The sequence below is a fragment of the Drosophila busckii genome, chromosome 2L (genome assembly GCF_011750605.1).
Source record: "Drosophila busckii strain San Diego stock center, stock number 13000-0081.31 chromosome 2L, ASM1175060v1, whole genome shotgun sequence".
NCBI classification, from domain to species: domain Eukaryota; kingdom Metazoa; phylum Arthropoda; class Insecta; order Diptera; family Drosophilidae; genus Drosophila; species Drosophila busckii.
The window spans coordinates 9847191-9860857 of record NC_046604.1 but is presented as its reverse complement, the minus strand read 5'-3'; the positions used below and the strand labels follow the sequence as shown (position 1 = coordinate 9860857).

The 13667-nt window shown below is 40.0% G+C and overlaps 5 protein-coding genes across 6 annotated transcripts; 2 read left to right on the top strand and 3 right to left on the bottom strand.

Moving 5' to 3' along the window:
* Nucleotides 1-3837: 3837 nt before the first annotated feature.
* LOC108601815 (fibrinogen-like protein 1) lies at nucleotides 3838-4969 on the bottom strand. Of its 2 annotated transcripts, XM_017989764.1 has the most exons (4): nucleotides 4873-4969; nucleotides 4200-4812; nucleotides 4067-4145; nucleotides 3838-3996 (listed from the first exon to the last, which is right to left on the bottom strand). In XM_017989764.1, the coding sequence occupies exons 1-4, from the start codon at nucleotides 4948-4950 to the stop codon at nucleotides 3876-3878; spliced, it is 891 nt and encodes a 296-aa protein (XP_017845253.1). In that variant the 5' UTR covers nucleotides 4951-4969; the 3' UTR covers nucleotides 3838-3875. The 2 variants fall into 2 exon arrangements, with proteins under 2 accessions (XP_017845253.1, XP_017845244.1); XM_017989755.1 differs by having other exon boundaries at nucleotides 4067-4812.
* A 143-nt stretch (nucleotides 4970-5112) lies between these two features.
* On the bottom strand, nucleotides 5113-6248 carry LOC108601753 (fibrinogen-like protein 1). Its single transcript, XM_017989680.2, has 3 exons — nucleotides 6180-6248; nucleotides 5312-6117; nucleotides 5113-5258 (listed from the first exon to the last, which is right to left on the bottom strand). Exons 2-3 carry the CDS (start codon nucleotides 5962-5964, stop codon nucleotides 5135-5137), a joined length of 777 nt encoding a protein of 258 aa, XP_017845169.2. The 5' UTR covers nucleotides 5965-6117; nucleotides 6180-6248; the 3' UTR covers nucleotides 5113-5134.
* A 3039-nt stretch (nucleotides 6249-9287) lies between these two features.
* Nucleotides 9288-10652, top strand: LOC108594218 (peroxisomal biogenesis factor 19). Its single transcript, XM_017979444.2, has 5 exons — nucleotides 9288-9431; nucleotides 9509-9629; nucleotides 9696-9999; nucleotides 10060-10223; nucleotides 10285-10652. Exons 1-5 carry the CDS (start codon nucleotides 9377-9379, stop codon nucleotides 10520-10522), a joined length of 882 nt encoding a protein of 293 aa, XP_017834933.2. The 5' UTR covers nucleotides 9288-9376; the 3' UTR covers nucleotides 10523-10652.
* A 23-nt stretch (nucleotides 10653-10675) lies between these two features.
* Nucleotides 10676-11965, bottom strand: LOC108594217 (probable ribosome production factor 1). The gene has a single exon (XM_017979443.2). The coding sequence runs from the start codon at nucleotides 11894-11896 to the stop codon at nucleotides 10700-10702; it is 1197 nt and encodes a 398-aa protein (XP_017834932.1). The 5' UTR covers nucleotides 11897-11965; the 3' UTR covers nucleotides 10676-10699.
* Nucleotides 11966-11994: 29 nt separating this feature from the next.
* LOC108608122 (tRNA (cytosine(38)-C(5))-methyltransferase) lies at nucleotides 11995-13144 on the top strand. Its single transcript, XM_017999355.2, has 2 exons — nucleotides 11995-12123; nucleotides 12183-13144. Exons 1-2 carry the CDS (start codon nucleotides 12012-12014, stop codon nucleotides 13142-13144), a joined length of 1074 nt encoding a protein of 357 aa, XP_017854844.2. The 5' UTR covers nucleotides 11995-12011.
* The last annotated feature ends 523 nt before the right edge of the window (nucleotides 13145-13667 follow it).

Here is a 13667-nt window from a genome sequence, read left to right as displayed (position 1 = left end):
TGCCTAATCAAATTAGACATTGATTGGTACACATAATGCATTCGCGTATGCCTTAAACAGTTTACAAGCGTAATATATCCTTTATTGATACCTCATTAGTGTGCAATTACTATCGTGACTTGCACTCTATATAAATACAATGTTTACGCAAAAGAACAATTGCAACTTCAACCAGCGGTAAGCAACGAATTCAAAGTCTATTGAAACTATAAGGACATCTACTTTATTAGAGCAAATATTAAGCTAGAGCGTTAAATTAATCTAATGAAATAAGAAGATTTTTTATTTATTAAATGTTGACTATAGACGTCAGTCGACAGTAAATTAAAATGGTAAGAAAGAAAGAAAACGAAAAATGGCATTAAATAAATTCAACTATTGGCAATGTTAAACATTATCACAAACAGATCAGTTTTAGGTTTGTAAATGAAATTTAAGTAGGAAATATGTTTGATAATAGAAATATAATAATTTCTCTCTTATTTTATTTACAATCGGTCTTTTTATAATTTACTTGAGTATATATTTAATAATTTAACAAAGCTGCACTTATCAAAGCAAGCTAAAGCTCTAAAACTCAATTTCTTGTGCTTATCTAAAGATCTCAGTTATATTATCCGCCTTATACTTTTACCGAGCCCTTTCTAATCGAGAACATGCCCACTCCACATCCTTGTCACGCTTGTCGTTTGGCTGCTCTGAAGTTTTCACAGCAGTTTTTTGATTAATTGTAGAATTTCACGCAGTTGCCGCAGCAAACAAAGCGCCGAATTTTTCGAGGGTCAGAGCGCCAAGAGTTGGAATTAATGATGTGCCAGCGCCAGAGCGAAATTTGTTATGCGCTGATCCTTGGGCTCAAGGACAACGGAGGCCAGGCCGCAAAGCAGCGCGGTTTTCTACCGATCAACATGGGCTGCCCGTTGGCTTTTTGGTTAAGCAAACCCAACGGGAGTACCAACAGTGCCATTTACGCCTGGCAGGAGACAGAGGACAGAGGACCTTGTGACCTTGACTTCAAAGCAGCAACTGCTTGCAAGCTGAAAGCTTTAAGCCAAGTTTGATTTTATGCTGAGTTATGGGCGCTTGATTTCTCAATTTGTGGCAACAATGAGCGCTGAAAAGGCAACTCATATAACGCTAATTTGATGCTATCAATGCGCCGAAATCTCAGACAATATAGCTGGAAGAGCGAGAGCAAGGGAGAGGATAACAGTAGGAGGCATAAACGTTGAGAAATTCTGCGAATTGTCATCGCTGGCTCTTTTGAATAAAGATTGTGCTAAAGGACTTTTTATGATCGCCCACCCATTGCGCTATGAATGAATATGATCTATACCTGCGACCTGGACAGGACACAATCCAGGTACAAGTCCTGGCGTGCGCGCCTCATTTTGCACAAACAAATAGTCCTCTAATCGCTCAACATTTTGGGGACTTATGCATGCATGTGTGTGTCACGCCCACTTAGTAACTGTATCCAACGCCCAGCTGCGCCACCTGCCAAATGGCCGTCCTTAATTAACTTAGTCTTGGCTGCTCCACGCTTGGTTTACAATTCACAACCAACAACTAAACGATTGTAAAATATTTACACACACTCTCTCTCTCTATCCCTCTCGCTCAAGCTCGCTCGCTCTGTTCTGCGGCGCAGCAATCGATTCGATCTGGGCAAACGTTATGTGGTCTGTTGTCACACATTGGGACGACCTTGATTGTTTCCCTGTTTGCCCTCTGGTAATGTCTTTATCAGTGGCTCTAACTGCTTGCAGTTGGCCATTGTTATGCTTCTTATGAACTTCTCGTTACGCTAGTGCCTGATGTGCATTTAATTATAAATTCGAATATTGTTTAATACTGAAATATTGATATATTTAAAATAAGTAAATATGCATGATACAATAGATAAAATAAATTTAATAGATTCAACTTACTTTAAAATCAGAAAATTTGTATTCGGTTCTAAAAATGATCAGAATAATAATTATAAGTATTTAGAGATACAAAAACAATGTATGTCAAAATAAATAAAATCTATAAAATGTAGAAAAAATTTTGAAAATATTTCATCCTTAAGTATGCATCTAAAACTTTCGTTCAATTTGAAATGCATCTTCATAGCGCCGGCGTTGCTTTGATTAATGAACAACATAATGATTATAAATAATATTATTTAAATTCGCATATATCCGATATGAAGCGTGTCTAATGACTTCGATTGCATGTGAATGTGAGAAAAACGCCACCTACTTTAACTCTCCAAGCCAAGATAAGCTGAGATCCATGAGCTGATGATGAATAGCTGCTGATCGGGGATCAGAGCAATAGCAAATTATAAATTACACCAAACTCTATAACAGTCTGACAACAGGTTGTTGTTATTTTTATTGTTATTATGTATATTGTCGGTCGTTTGGCTGTTGCACTGGGAAAAAAAATACAAAACAAATTAATCTTGTTTGCCACTGACAGCGGAGATCTTCGCGTCGATCGTTCGTCGCCTCACTTTCTCCCTCTCTTTTTGTTTTTTCGCCTGGCAGCTATGTTTGATGATGTTCTCTGCCCTCCAGATGTTTGATTTCGACCTGATGCTGATTTTGTATACACTTTGTTTGAAGTGAGAATAGCTACGACTAAGTGAATGCATGTGCAGCAAATTGATCAACTGAAGTACATCACATATATATATATATATATATAAAATAAATTAATGCTGGAGCATTGGCTACAATTATATAAACTTGAATTAATTCAAAGCAGTGATTGCTTCAAGTAAGCAATTATTATTATATTTGCACAGTGTATCAACTGGATTTTCTCAAGTGTATATTGTAGTCTTTGTTGGCTAAGAATGTTGCTGCCACATGCGCAACGACGACGTGTTGCGCCTACCTTGCTGCCTTCTGTTTAATGATCAATTTGTTTGGCCTCTGATCGTGCCGACAGCGTTTAGCAGTTGCCACCCCCCCAAGCCCTCTCTAGGCCCCAACAAGCTAATGAGTTTTGTAAAAGTGGGTGGATGTGGCAACGCAACCCCGTGCCCCTTTTATCGTTTTTTTTTTGCATTCTTTTTTGCCAGACAATGCGTCGTCAAGTGCTTGAGAGATTCTGGCTGGGATTGAGTGAGTGCGTGGCGAAATGTTGGTCACAGTTGCGGCCAACCATGGGATTATGCGTTTTGGCTACTGCTTTCAATCGAAAAATACAAAATATGCGAAATATGCTAATTTGCACACAATGGCGTTAGCTGGAAAGCCGCGACCCACAAAAACCAACTAATGTCTTCAATTAGTCAAAACTAAATGGGCCAGTCAGCAGCAGCAGCAGCAGCAAGGGGTTAAACTACTATATGTATTGGGCTAATCGCATTCGCCTTGCTGTTGATCTGAACGATCTGTACAGTGAGTGGGCGTTGGTTAAGGGAAATGCCAGCGTTGGGCGTGCGTGCATAGGCGTTGGCTGCGTTAAGCCGCATCTCTGTACCTGGAGTCGCGGCCATGCCAAATCGCTCACAAACTGTTGATCAATAAAACTGTTGAACTGTGAATGCGATTATCCGCTATAATCATGCCCATAGCCATAGCCAAAGGCACTTTGCACTGCACTTGAGCATCAACTTTTCGCAAATATTTGCCATAAAGTCAAACTGCTGCTCCGCTGGCTAATCTCAGCATTTGTTGCTATTTGTTTGCATCCTTTAGTCAGGATTTTCAACTTTTACGGTCACAGCTCACTGGGCTTAGGCCAACACACACCCCTCTCTGGCCATTTCTGTATTTACCAAAACTTACTGCGGATTAGAGCAAAAGTCAAACAACGCCTGCAAAATATACACACGTATAGTTTATTTTTAAAATATTCACAAGCTAAGCTTCTATCTAGTCTCTAGGTCTTATCATCATTTGCACGAATTTTAATGGTCTCACGTGCCAATGTCGCCATTGCAACCCTTTTAAATCCTCATCAGAATCAGTTGCAGAATATATGCCATTAAGATTGCTGTAAAAAATGTATGCAAAATAAAGTATTTTGTATTAACTTAACAATTTTTAGAATGTTTAGCGCTTACCAATTGTAACACTTATTAAACCACCAGCCTGACTCAAACGATTCAGCACAGGTTCCATTCTTCATGTCATTATCACGATCTGGTGTCGAAAACTTGATATTTAAATGGTTTCTCATTGCGTCTTTCGCATTACCCGAGTACACTCCAAGCGATTTCAACGCATATGCCTCATCTTCATTGCCTATAAAAAAGTTAGTATAAAGCGCAAAACGCTTTTCCTGCCTGAAATCCTCCAGATGTATATACAATACATGAGGTTGTGACTTTAAAAGCAAATAAAGTTTCTCCAGACCTATAAAGAATTCGCTGCGTATATCACCAAATCCTTCGCGATATTCAGTCCAATTTCGGTTAAAATTTTCACTTCCATCCTGTCTGCGTTGAATGACAGTCCAACCATTATTATACAGACTTGAGTCGCAACTAACTTTGAAGGCTTCCATGCCAGGAACTTTAATATCGTAAACATCAGTTTGTTTACGAATGCAGCTTCCAGATAGGGGAGAAATTAAGGCGTTTTTTATATCAGCAAGCTGCTGCTTAAGAGCTGCCAGTTCGGCTGTTTGGTTTTCACAAAGATCTTTGTAGACATTGATGAGATCAATTTTATTTTTAGTAATTGCTTGCTGATCGTTCAGCTTGGACTGTAAGTCCGCACACTCCTCAAGCTTTAGTTTTGTATCCGAAGCGTATCCAAGCAGCGGTTTCAGCGTTTTAAAACAAAATGAATCGCAGGATTGACTCAGCTGAAAATAATACACATATTTTTATTCACAATAATTTTTAATCACAATATAGAAGCCAACCGGATGTTCAGATGTTTCACATTCAACTTTTGCATAGAGAACAATGCAAAGAAACACAAAGTTCAGGAAATTCCTCATGCTGAATTTATGGGAACTGCGTTTAAAGAACAACGAAATGAAACTGAGCTTATTAATAATACAGTCGCTTGCTTAAGTACTCATATATGATAAGCTTTTATTTCCTTTACAAACATATACTGTAATGAATTGCAATCCAACTTTCCTGATAAACATTGCAAGCTTAAGCTATGAATAATTCGATTTAAGCAGGCTTGGGTCTTATCATCATTTGCACAAATCTAAGCGGCTTATGGTGCCAGGTTCTCCATTGCAACACATCCAAATCCTTTTTAGAATCTGTCATGGTATACACGCCGTTGAGATTGCTGCAAATTTCAATTTACAATAAAGTTAAAGTTAGAGTTAAGTTAGCGCTTACCAATTGTAACATTTGTGAAACCACCAGCCTGATTGGAAATGCTTGGCACAGTTTGTAGGGTTTACATCGTTATCGCGATCTGGAGTTGAGAACTTATAGTCAAGATGATAGGCCATAGAATCTCCAGCATTGCCAGTGTAGTTGCCAATCGATTCCAATTTATACGCCTCCTCCTCACTGCCTATGGCAAAGTTTGTATACCGCGCATATCGTGTGTTGTGCTGAAAGTCCTCCAGGTGTATATATAGCTCATGAGGCTGAGTCTTTGTCATTAGATAGAGCTTTTCCAGCCCTACAAAGAACTCGCTACGTAAATTGCCAAAGCCTGCGCGATAGTCGCTCCATTCGCGATTGAAGCTCTCGCTGCCGTCTTGTCTGCGCTGAATAACAGTCCAGCCGGAGCCAATCAGGCTGGAGTCGCAACTAACCTTGAAGGGATCTATGCCTGGCACACGTATCGTTTGCACATCCGTGGAGTTCTCAAATGGCACACAGCTGGCAGCTGCGCGTTGCTCCAGGTATCTGCTTAATTTCTCTTCCAGCTGCTTGGCTTGGGCTTGCTCCAGTAGTTGCTTGCTCTTCAGCTCCAAAGCCGTTTGTAGCTCTATTATGCGTAAATTCTTCTCATTGATTAGCTGATCTTTGCTCAACATTGTTGCTGCATGTTCATCAATTATAATTCGTTGATCGTGCAGCTTTAACTCCAATGCTGTCAGTTGATCCAGCTTTGTTTTTGCCTCAGTCGCATACTCCAGTAGTGGTCTGAGAACTTTGTAGCAATGTGAATCACATGCAGTTGTTGCAGTCTGTTAAAAATGCAACATTGTTAGAACTCTTATCGTAAGGTAGTTTGCATTAATAAACTAACCACATTATTCGTTAATTCACAATGAACTCGTATACTAGAAAATATATAAAAAATTGCCAACAATTTTAAGAATTTATTCATGTTGATAAATCTAAGCTTTAGTCGCTACTAAAGCTGACTGAGCAGACTGCGTGCTACAAAGCTTGGATTATTTAATTTATTATCGGCATATTACAAGTGACGTCAACGGTTTATCTACAATGCGCTCGAATAAAGCTCAAGCAGCTTGCAAACATATGCCAGTTATCATATATATAGGAATGGAAATGGAAAAGGGTATCATGAAGTTGTGTAAATGTATGTAACAGTGAGAAGAAGGCGTGGCAGACCCTACAAAGTATATATATTCTTGTGATCAGCAAGACAAACTGAGTCGATATAGCTCTATCCGTCTGTCTGTCTATATATATGAGCGAAAGAAACAGTTCTTAGCAACTATAAGAGCTAGAGCAACCAAATTTTGAATGCAGGTGTTCCTTTACTCAAATCCAAAGGATTTTATTTTATTTTACTTTATTTCTTCCCCTCTCCCTGGTAAATCGAGAAAAAAAGGCTTGCACCCGCAATATAAAACATTAAAAGAATATTAAAAAATCTGAAATAATTTCGGAACGATCGGGTAAATAACTTACGAACTATTTACTTTACTTAAGCTGTTTTGTGTGTATGAATAGAAGTTGGTTGCCCCAACTTTAATGAGTCCACTTGTTTATAATATTGCAGTCTACATTAATTATTGCTTTATTTAAATTATATTTAATTAGAACTACTCTTTTTACTGTACTTTTGAATTCGTGGCATAAAGAAATAAACTGAGCATGACAAATCGGTAGGTGGCAACCAAAAACATATATACTTAATCATTCAGAACATTGCAGCTCTCTCGACCCACATAAATAATAAAATGATTGCCAGCAAACTGGAGACAGCAAGTGAGAGAGAGAGAGAGGCAGACAGACAGACTTAAGGGCTCATTTGCATGCTGATGTTGGTGCTGCTGAGCGTAAAGCGCTTTGATGGGGGAGTTGGGACAGCTAAAGTGACGGCTGTTTACAGCATTTAAAAAATAAATAAAAAGAATTCACAAGGCGTTGCCTCATTGCGTGTGGCAGTGGGGACAAGAGATGTGTCAACCATTTGTTGGATATCAAAAGAAACCAGCAGCAGTTCCTGGAATTGTTTTGCAAGTGTATTGCAAGTGTAATTGCAATTGTTACGGCTGCCCATACAAATCCTGGACGCTGGCTGGCACACGCGACAATTTGTTGCTCTTGATGGGCATATAAAACCACAATCATTGAGCAATCGCGAGCAACAATCGCGAGTGTATTATCATTTGCAGTCATAAAGCTACAACGCTATTGCAACACTTCAACGGAAAGGAAAGGAAACGGCAAAAGGACGAAAGAGCGCACAAAAAATATACAGATTTTTGTTAGGACGATCAGTGACCGTGAAATCGCAGCATTCTCGTTTCTCAAATGATATATGGAAGGCTATATACACGACAGCGCAAAGTTTCCCAACAACAAGCAAGAAAGCAAGCAAACATAGTTTATGACGGTCGCAGGACTCTTGTAATAGCTAGTTTACATCTTACTTACTTGGAAAATATGCGTGCGCTACATTTTTGCTTGCAGGTAACTTTTCACTTAACGTGCCAAGCTAAAAATTGTGTCAAAAAAGAGCGAGCTCTACTTTTGTTAGTTGCTCGTAAACAGGACATTGTTTAGTTAAAGGGTTTTTACGTTTTCGACTTTTGTTTTGACTTTTTGACTTGACACCGTTGCAAAGTTATTTATTTTATTTGGAAAATTGTATATGTATTGGTTTGATTTTTTTCAATTGTTTGAAGATATTTTTATAGGCTTAACGTTCTTGGAAATATTTTATGTAGCTGAAGCACATTTTACCAAACCAAGTTAGCTATAATACAAACAACAGTAAAATAATTTAAATCCATTAAAAACCGGCGAGAACTGCACCTAATGTTACAAATTATGCATTAATTTTAGCTAAACTACACCCACATAGCACACATAATCCAAATACATGGAAAAAGCACCCCTAAAGTTACCACAGCAACCGGCGTGCCGAATTAGAATTTGAATTCGTCTTGCTCTTTGGTAAACGGTGCGGTTAAAATAGAAAAATAGCAAATATACTCGCAAACACAGTCTACACACATATAGGAGACGGAGAGCAAAGGACATGAAAGACCACGCAGGGTTCCTAGTTTACACCCAAGTTGACCTTCTAGCAGCAGCAGTTGCAGCAGACTCCCTACCGTAAGCCCATATGTAGCATATTCTATGCTTAGAGTACTGGGTGTAACGTTCTGGTTTTAGAATTTGTCTCGCATCAAATCTTCACTGCCCCGTCAGCACCCTCACAGCTTCAGTTTAGAGTAAGTTATGTGCGGTTTAAGTTCTGGTCGCAGTTTTGGTCGCCGATCTTCATCGCAGCACAGCAAGGTGCATGACCTTATACCATAGTGTGTGTTTGTGTTTCGCAGAATAACCATAAATATTTTGGGTGATTATTTTAGATAATCTTTCGCCTAATGTCCTTGGATTGTTACATTTTCATTTGCTTAGCCCTGCTAAATGTATGTTTTGTGCGCCTAATTTGTTGCTTAATAAATAAACAAGAAAACAAAACGTATGTATAGTTAAATAAAAAGTTTTCTTATTTTTTAAAAACTGTTCTTTTTATTTTTTGATATATAACAGTAAAAGTTTTTAATAATAATATAATATTTATAATATACAAGTGCTTGCCAGAAGTAGTTTGTGCTACCATCGTATGGTATGAACCTGTACAATAACACAATAATAATAAAATGCCGCTTTTAATTTATCGTTTCTATAGCGACATAACTTGGCCAGGAGATATGATGTTTCGAAAACTTTTTGAAATTAGAAATTAGCGCGCTACGAATTTAAGCGTTGTTAATGTTAAAAGTGAAGAAAGTAAGCACTGTAATTTTAAAAAGTGAGCACTGTTACATGCTATGTTAGCCAAGACACTCATCAATGCTCGATATATCGATATTTAATTTACGTATTATAATTTATAAACAACTCTACCGTCAGTGCTGTGTAGTTTCTAAATACTTACAGTTGAGCTAAAGGTGTTATATAGTTTGCTCTATTAATTAAATAAATTACGACATAAGTTACACACAAAGCGTCAGAATGTCTGAAAATAAAGCAAATGGAGATGGAGATGATCTGAACGCATTGCTTGACAGTAAGTGTCCAACAATGTAAATCAACGCGACTCCGGCACCTTATATAATGTGTGTTCCTTTTTGCTTACTTTGTTAGATGCTCTGCAGGATTTTGACAAAAGCAACAAAGCTGATGCCAACCAGGACAAGGCCAAGGCTACAGATGGCGCAACAACTCAGGCTGCTGGCGATAGTGAGGATCCAGATGCATTTTTTGTGTAAGCTTTTGTTTGATGTGGCTGTGAGTCAAAATAAACAAGCAACTTGAACTTTGGATTTTACAGCGAGCAAGCTAAAATCTTGGCAGACAGAATGAGCACATTGTTTGGTGGGCCAGACACACCCAGCGGTGATATACCACCCATGCCACAGGATCCAGATCAACTAATGGCAGGTTTCAAGAAAATGGCTGAGGCAGCTGCGCTCACACTCAGCGGCGAGAACTCGGCCAGCGCCGACGAAGTCTCAAAGTATTCAGATAGCATTTCCCAAGCACTTAAAGGTTTGCAAGAAGGCACCGATAATCTGGCAGCGCCTGCTTCCGACAATGATATTACCAACATGTTCAGTTCATTGAATTTAGATGGCGTAAGTAAAAAAGCTTCTACTGCATTCGACCCATGAATCAAGAATTTCAATTAATTTCAGTTGGGTGAAGGTAATGGTAATACTTTCATGCCCTTTATGGAAGGCATGATGCAGAGTCTGCTTTCCGCAGAAATTTTGCTGCCCAGCATTAAAGAGTTGCTGGAGAAGTATCCCAAGTATCTTGAGGAGAACGACTCGAAGCTATCGGCAGAAGATAAAGAGAGGTACCTATAGTTTATTATGAAAAGGTTACTGAATTTTTTTCAATTTATTTTATTTTTTTAGATACCAAAAACAGTTGGAACTATATAAGGTCATCGAGGGCCATTTAGAGAGTGAAAATTCTGATGACACGCCCGCAGTAAAGCGCGAGAAATTCCGTGTTGTGCTCGATGATATGCGTAAGCTGCAGGACTATGGACAACCGCCTGCCGAAATATTGGCAGAGACTGGCGGAGATCTGCCATTTGGCGATATGACAGAGGCTGTCGGTGCACCCAGTCCTCAATGCCCCACCATGTAGTTGAAGTGCCAAATTTTCCCCGTCTGCTGTTGAGTGTTGCACATTTAGTACTGTAAGCAATTTACAAATATTTGATTTTACATCACGTGGTGGTTAATTTCGCAGTTGTTTTTATTTTCTTATACTTTTATTTATGTGCTCTACATAATAAAAACCGCAATAAACATGTCAATTAACTTAAAGAAAGAAGCGACGTCTCGACTCCATGGCGTGCCGTTTGTTGCTGATAACCCAACTATAATCTCCAGTCTTGCTATCGAACGTGCCTTCCTGCAGTGAGCGTAACTTGAGCGTAAATCGGGGTCCAAGCTCGCGCAGCTTTACGCGTTTGCCCTCCTTATTGAATTCGTAGCGATGATGCCGAAAGAATATATAATCACGCTGATTGTGAAAGGTTGCAGCACGACGGCCTCGAAACTCGGGATCATGATGGAACAGCGCGCCCAACATGCGACCAACTGTTAGGCCCAGACGTGTAGTAAAATTTGTTAAGATTACCTCGGGGCGATGCTTGGTTATCTCTTTGTGGTCACGCTTTATGTCCGTGGTGAGCTTAACATTGGAAAGCTTAAAGTGCGCCGTAGGTCCGTTGGGCAAATGTATGACCAACAATGCATTAGGTTGACGCCTGTCCTCATTGATGATGACCACATCTGTGAATTGCTCGCGTTCGGCGCTCTTGCAGATCTTTTTTACTGAAGCTTTGTTTCTTATCTTGACCAATGCATTTGGAAAGATGCGCGACAGCTCTAAGCCAAACTTGCGTGTTTTGGTGACGGGATTGTCCGCAAATGTGATTAGCACCTTGGGTTCATATACACGCTCAAAATATGTGCTAAAGTCATCAATTTCCAGCTCTTTACGCAACTCCTCATTGTCCGAATCGTTCAGATTGCTCACTTCTGTCTGATCCTTTTCACGCAGACTTTCAATGGTGTGCCCCGGATTGGCTGGTACGCCAGCTTTACGCCTTGCTCGACGCTCCTGCATTTTCTTCTTGTGCTTTTCCTTCTTCATTTTGCGATAGAGTGCCGTGCGTTGTTCTTTATTTTTCATTAAACTCAGCGGATTGAGTACTGGTATACGCGCCTTTTTGTCATCTTCGTCATCATCTTCTTCATCATCATCATTGTCGTCGTCGTCGTCTGCTTCAGCTTCTTCCTCATCAATTTCATTGTCAGCGGTGTCACCTGCTGGCTTTAATTTCTTCTTCTGCTTACTGTTTACTTCCTCATCGCTGTCGCTGCTGTCAGTAACTGGTCCCTCATCGACGGCGGCTTCATTATCGCTATCCGGCTCTTCGGCAAAGCTGGAATCACTGTCTGTTTCATCCTTTATAGCTGCAGGCAGCGGCTTTCGTTTAGGTTTTCCCATTTGTGCAAAACTACAAGTGAATACGAAAAATACAAGCGAGCCGCACGTGTTGACGTCCAGTCAGGGTTGTCAATATTGCCTTATTCCTAAACGTATCGATACATATCGCCATCGAATGTCTATCAGCTGTTTCGAAACGTGCAAACAACAGATTGAATTAACTGCGATGGAATATAACGTTTTGGAGCTATTTAGTGGCATAGGAGGCATGCACTTTGCGTTTAAATGTGCGTACGTATTATACTAACACATAATTATCAATCACAAACTAAAATGTTTCTTGCAGATGCACAACTAAAGGGAGAAGTGGTCGCCGCAATGGATGTCAACACTGTTGCAAATGCAGTTTACGCACATAATTATAAAACAACAAATGTAAAAACGAGAAATATACAGAGCATAAGTGAAAAGGAAGTACGCAAGCTAAATGCCAACATGCTACTAATGTCGCCACCTTGTCAGCCGCACACGCGACAAGGCTTGCAGCGAGATACAGAAGATAAACGTTCCTGTGCCTTGACGCATCTCTGTGAACTTATACCGCAATGTGAAACACTTAAATATGTGCTTATGGAAAATGTCAAGGGCTTTGAGACATCTCAAGCACGAAAACAGTTTATAGAAGCCCTCGAGAATGCAAACTTTAACTGGCGGGAGTTTATACTAACGCCCTCACAGTTTAATGTACCAAACACACGCCATCGTTACTATTGCATTGCACGCAGAGACAAGGATTTCGACTTTGAAGCTGGCAAAATCTGGGATCATATGCCAGGCGTAAGTTCGAGTTGTGCTCTGGAGACAATGTGTACGATATCCAGCATTCTTGAGCCTAACGTCCCAAGTGAAGCCCTTGTACCTGATGATGTGCTAACTAAACGTGTGCTAGTTATGGACATTGTGCATCCAGAGCAAAGCAAATCAATGTGTTTTACCAAGGGCTACACTCACTATACAGAAGGTACGGGCTCAGCATTTTCTCCGCTAAGTAAGCAGCAAGCACACAATATATTCGAAGTCGTTAGAGAACTTGACAAGGATGATGAAGCTGTTCGAGTACAACGACTTGAGCTGTTACGGCAAATAAAATTACGCTATTTTACGGCACGGGAAGTGGCGCGGCTAATGAGTTTTCCAGAATTTGAATTTCCCGCCGAGACGACAAATCGGCAAAAGTATCGTTTACTTGGCAATAGTATTAATGTGCGTGTGGTAGGCGAGTTGCTCAAATTGCTAACAACAACTTAAATAATACTAATTTTTGTAAATAAATATATTTTTATTAAAAATGTAAAAAAACGAAAATATTTGTTCAGTGTCGAAACGAAAATATTGGTGCTTATAAAACTAGAAAAAATGGAAAATAAATATATAATGGATGCTGAGGCTTTAGCTGCCTCTTGGTATTGCCGCCCAATTACTATCCAGCCTTTCTGGGTGGACCCATTGATGATCTTTTCATGAATAGTGAGGAAGCCAAGCGCCGCCGAGAGCTCCAAGTAGCGCGCAATGGCATGAGATATATGTCGGCGGAAACAACTTGCCAGCCCATATGGCCCATAGAGTCCCTTCGCAATCCCTTGCCCATCAGGCGCGATCCTGTTAGGCCTATATCTGGCTTGGGTCAGCAATCTCTACGCGAGGAACTGCCTCAGGCGCCCAATTACATCCCCTGGCGCCGCAGGAGCGACCCTGTCATACCTTTGACCACCCTGAGCCAGCAATTGGATTACAGTCCTCTGAGCCTCCGGCGCGACCCTATGTGGCCTAA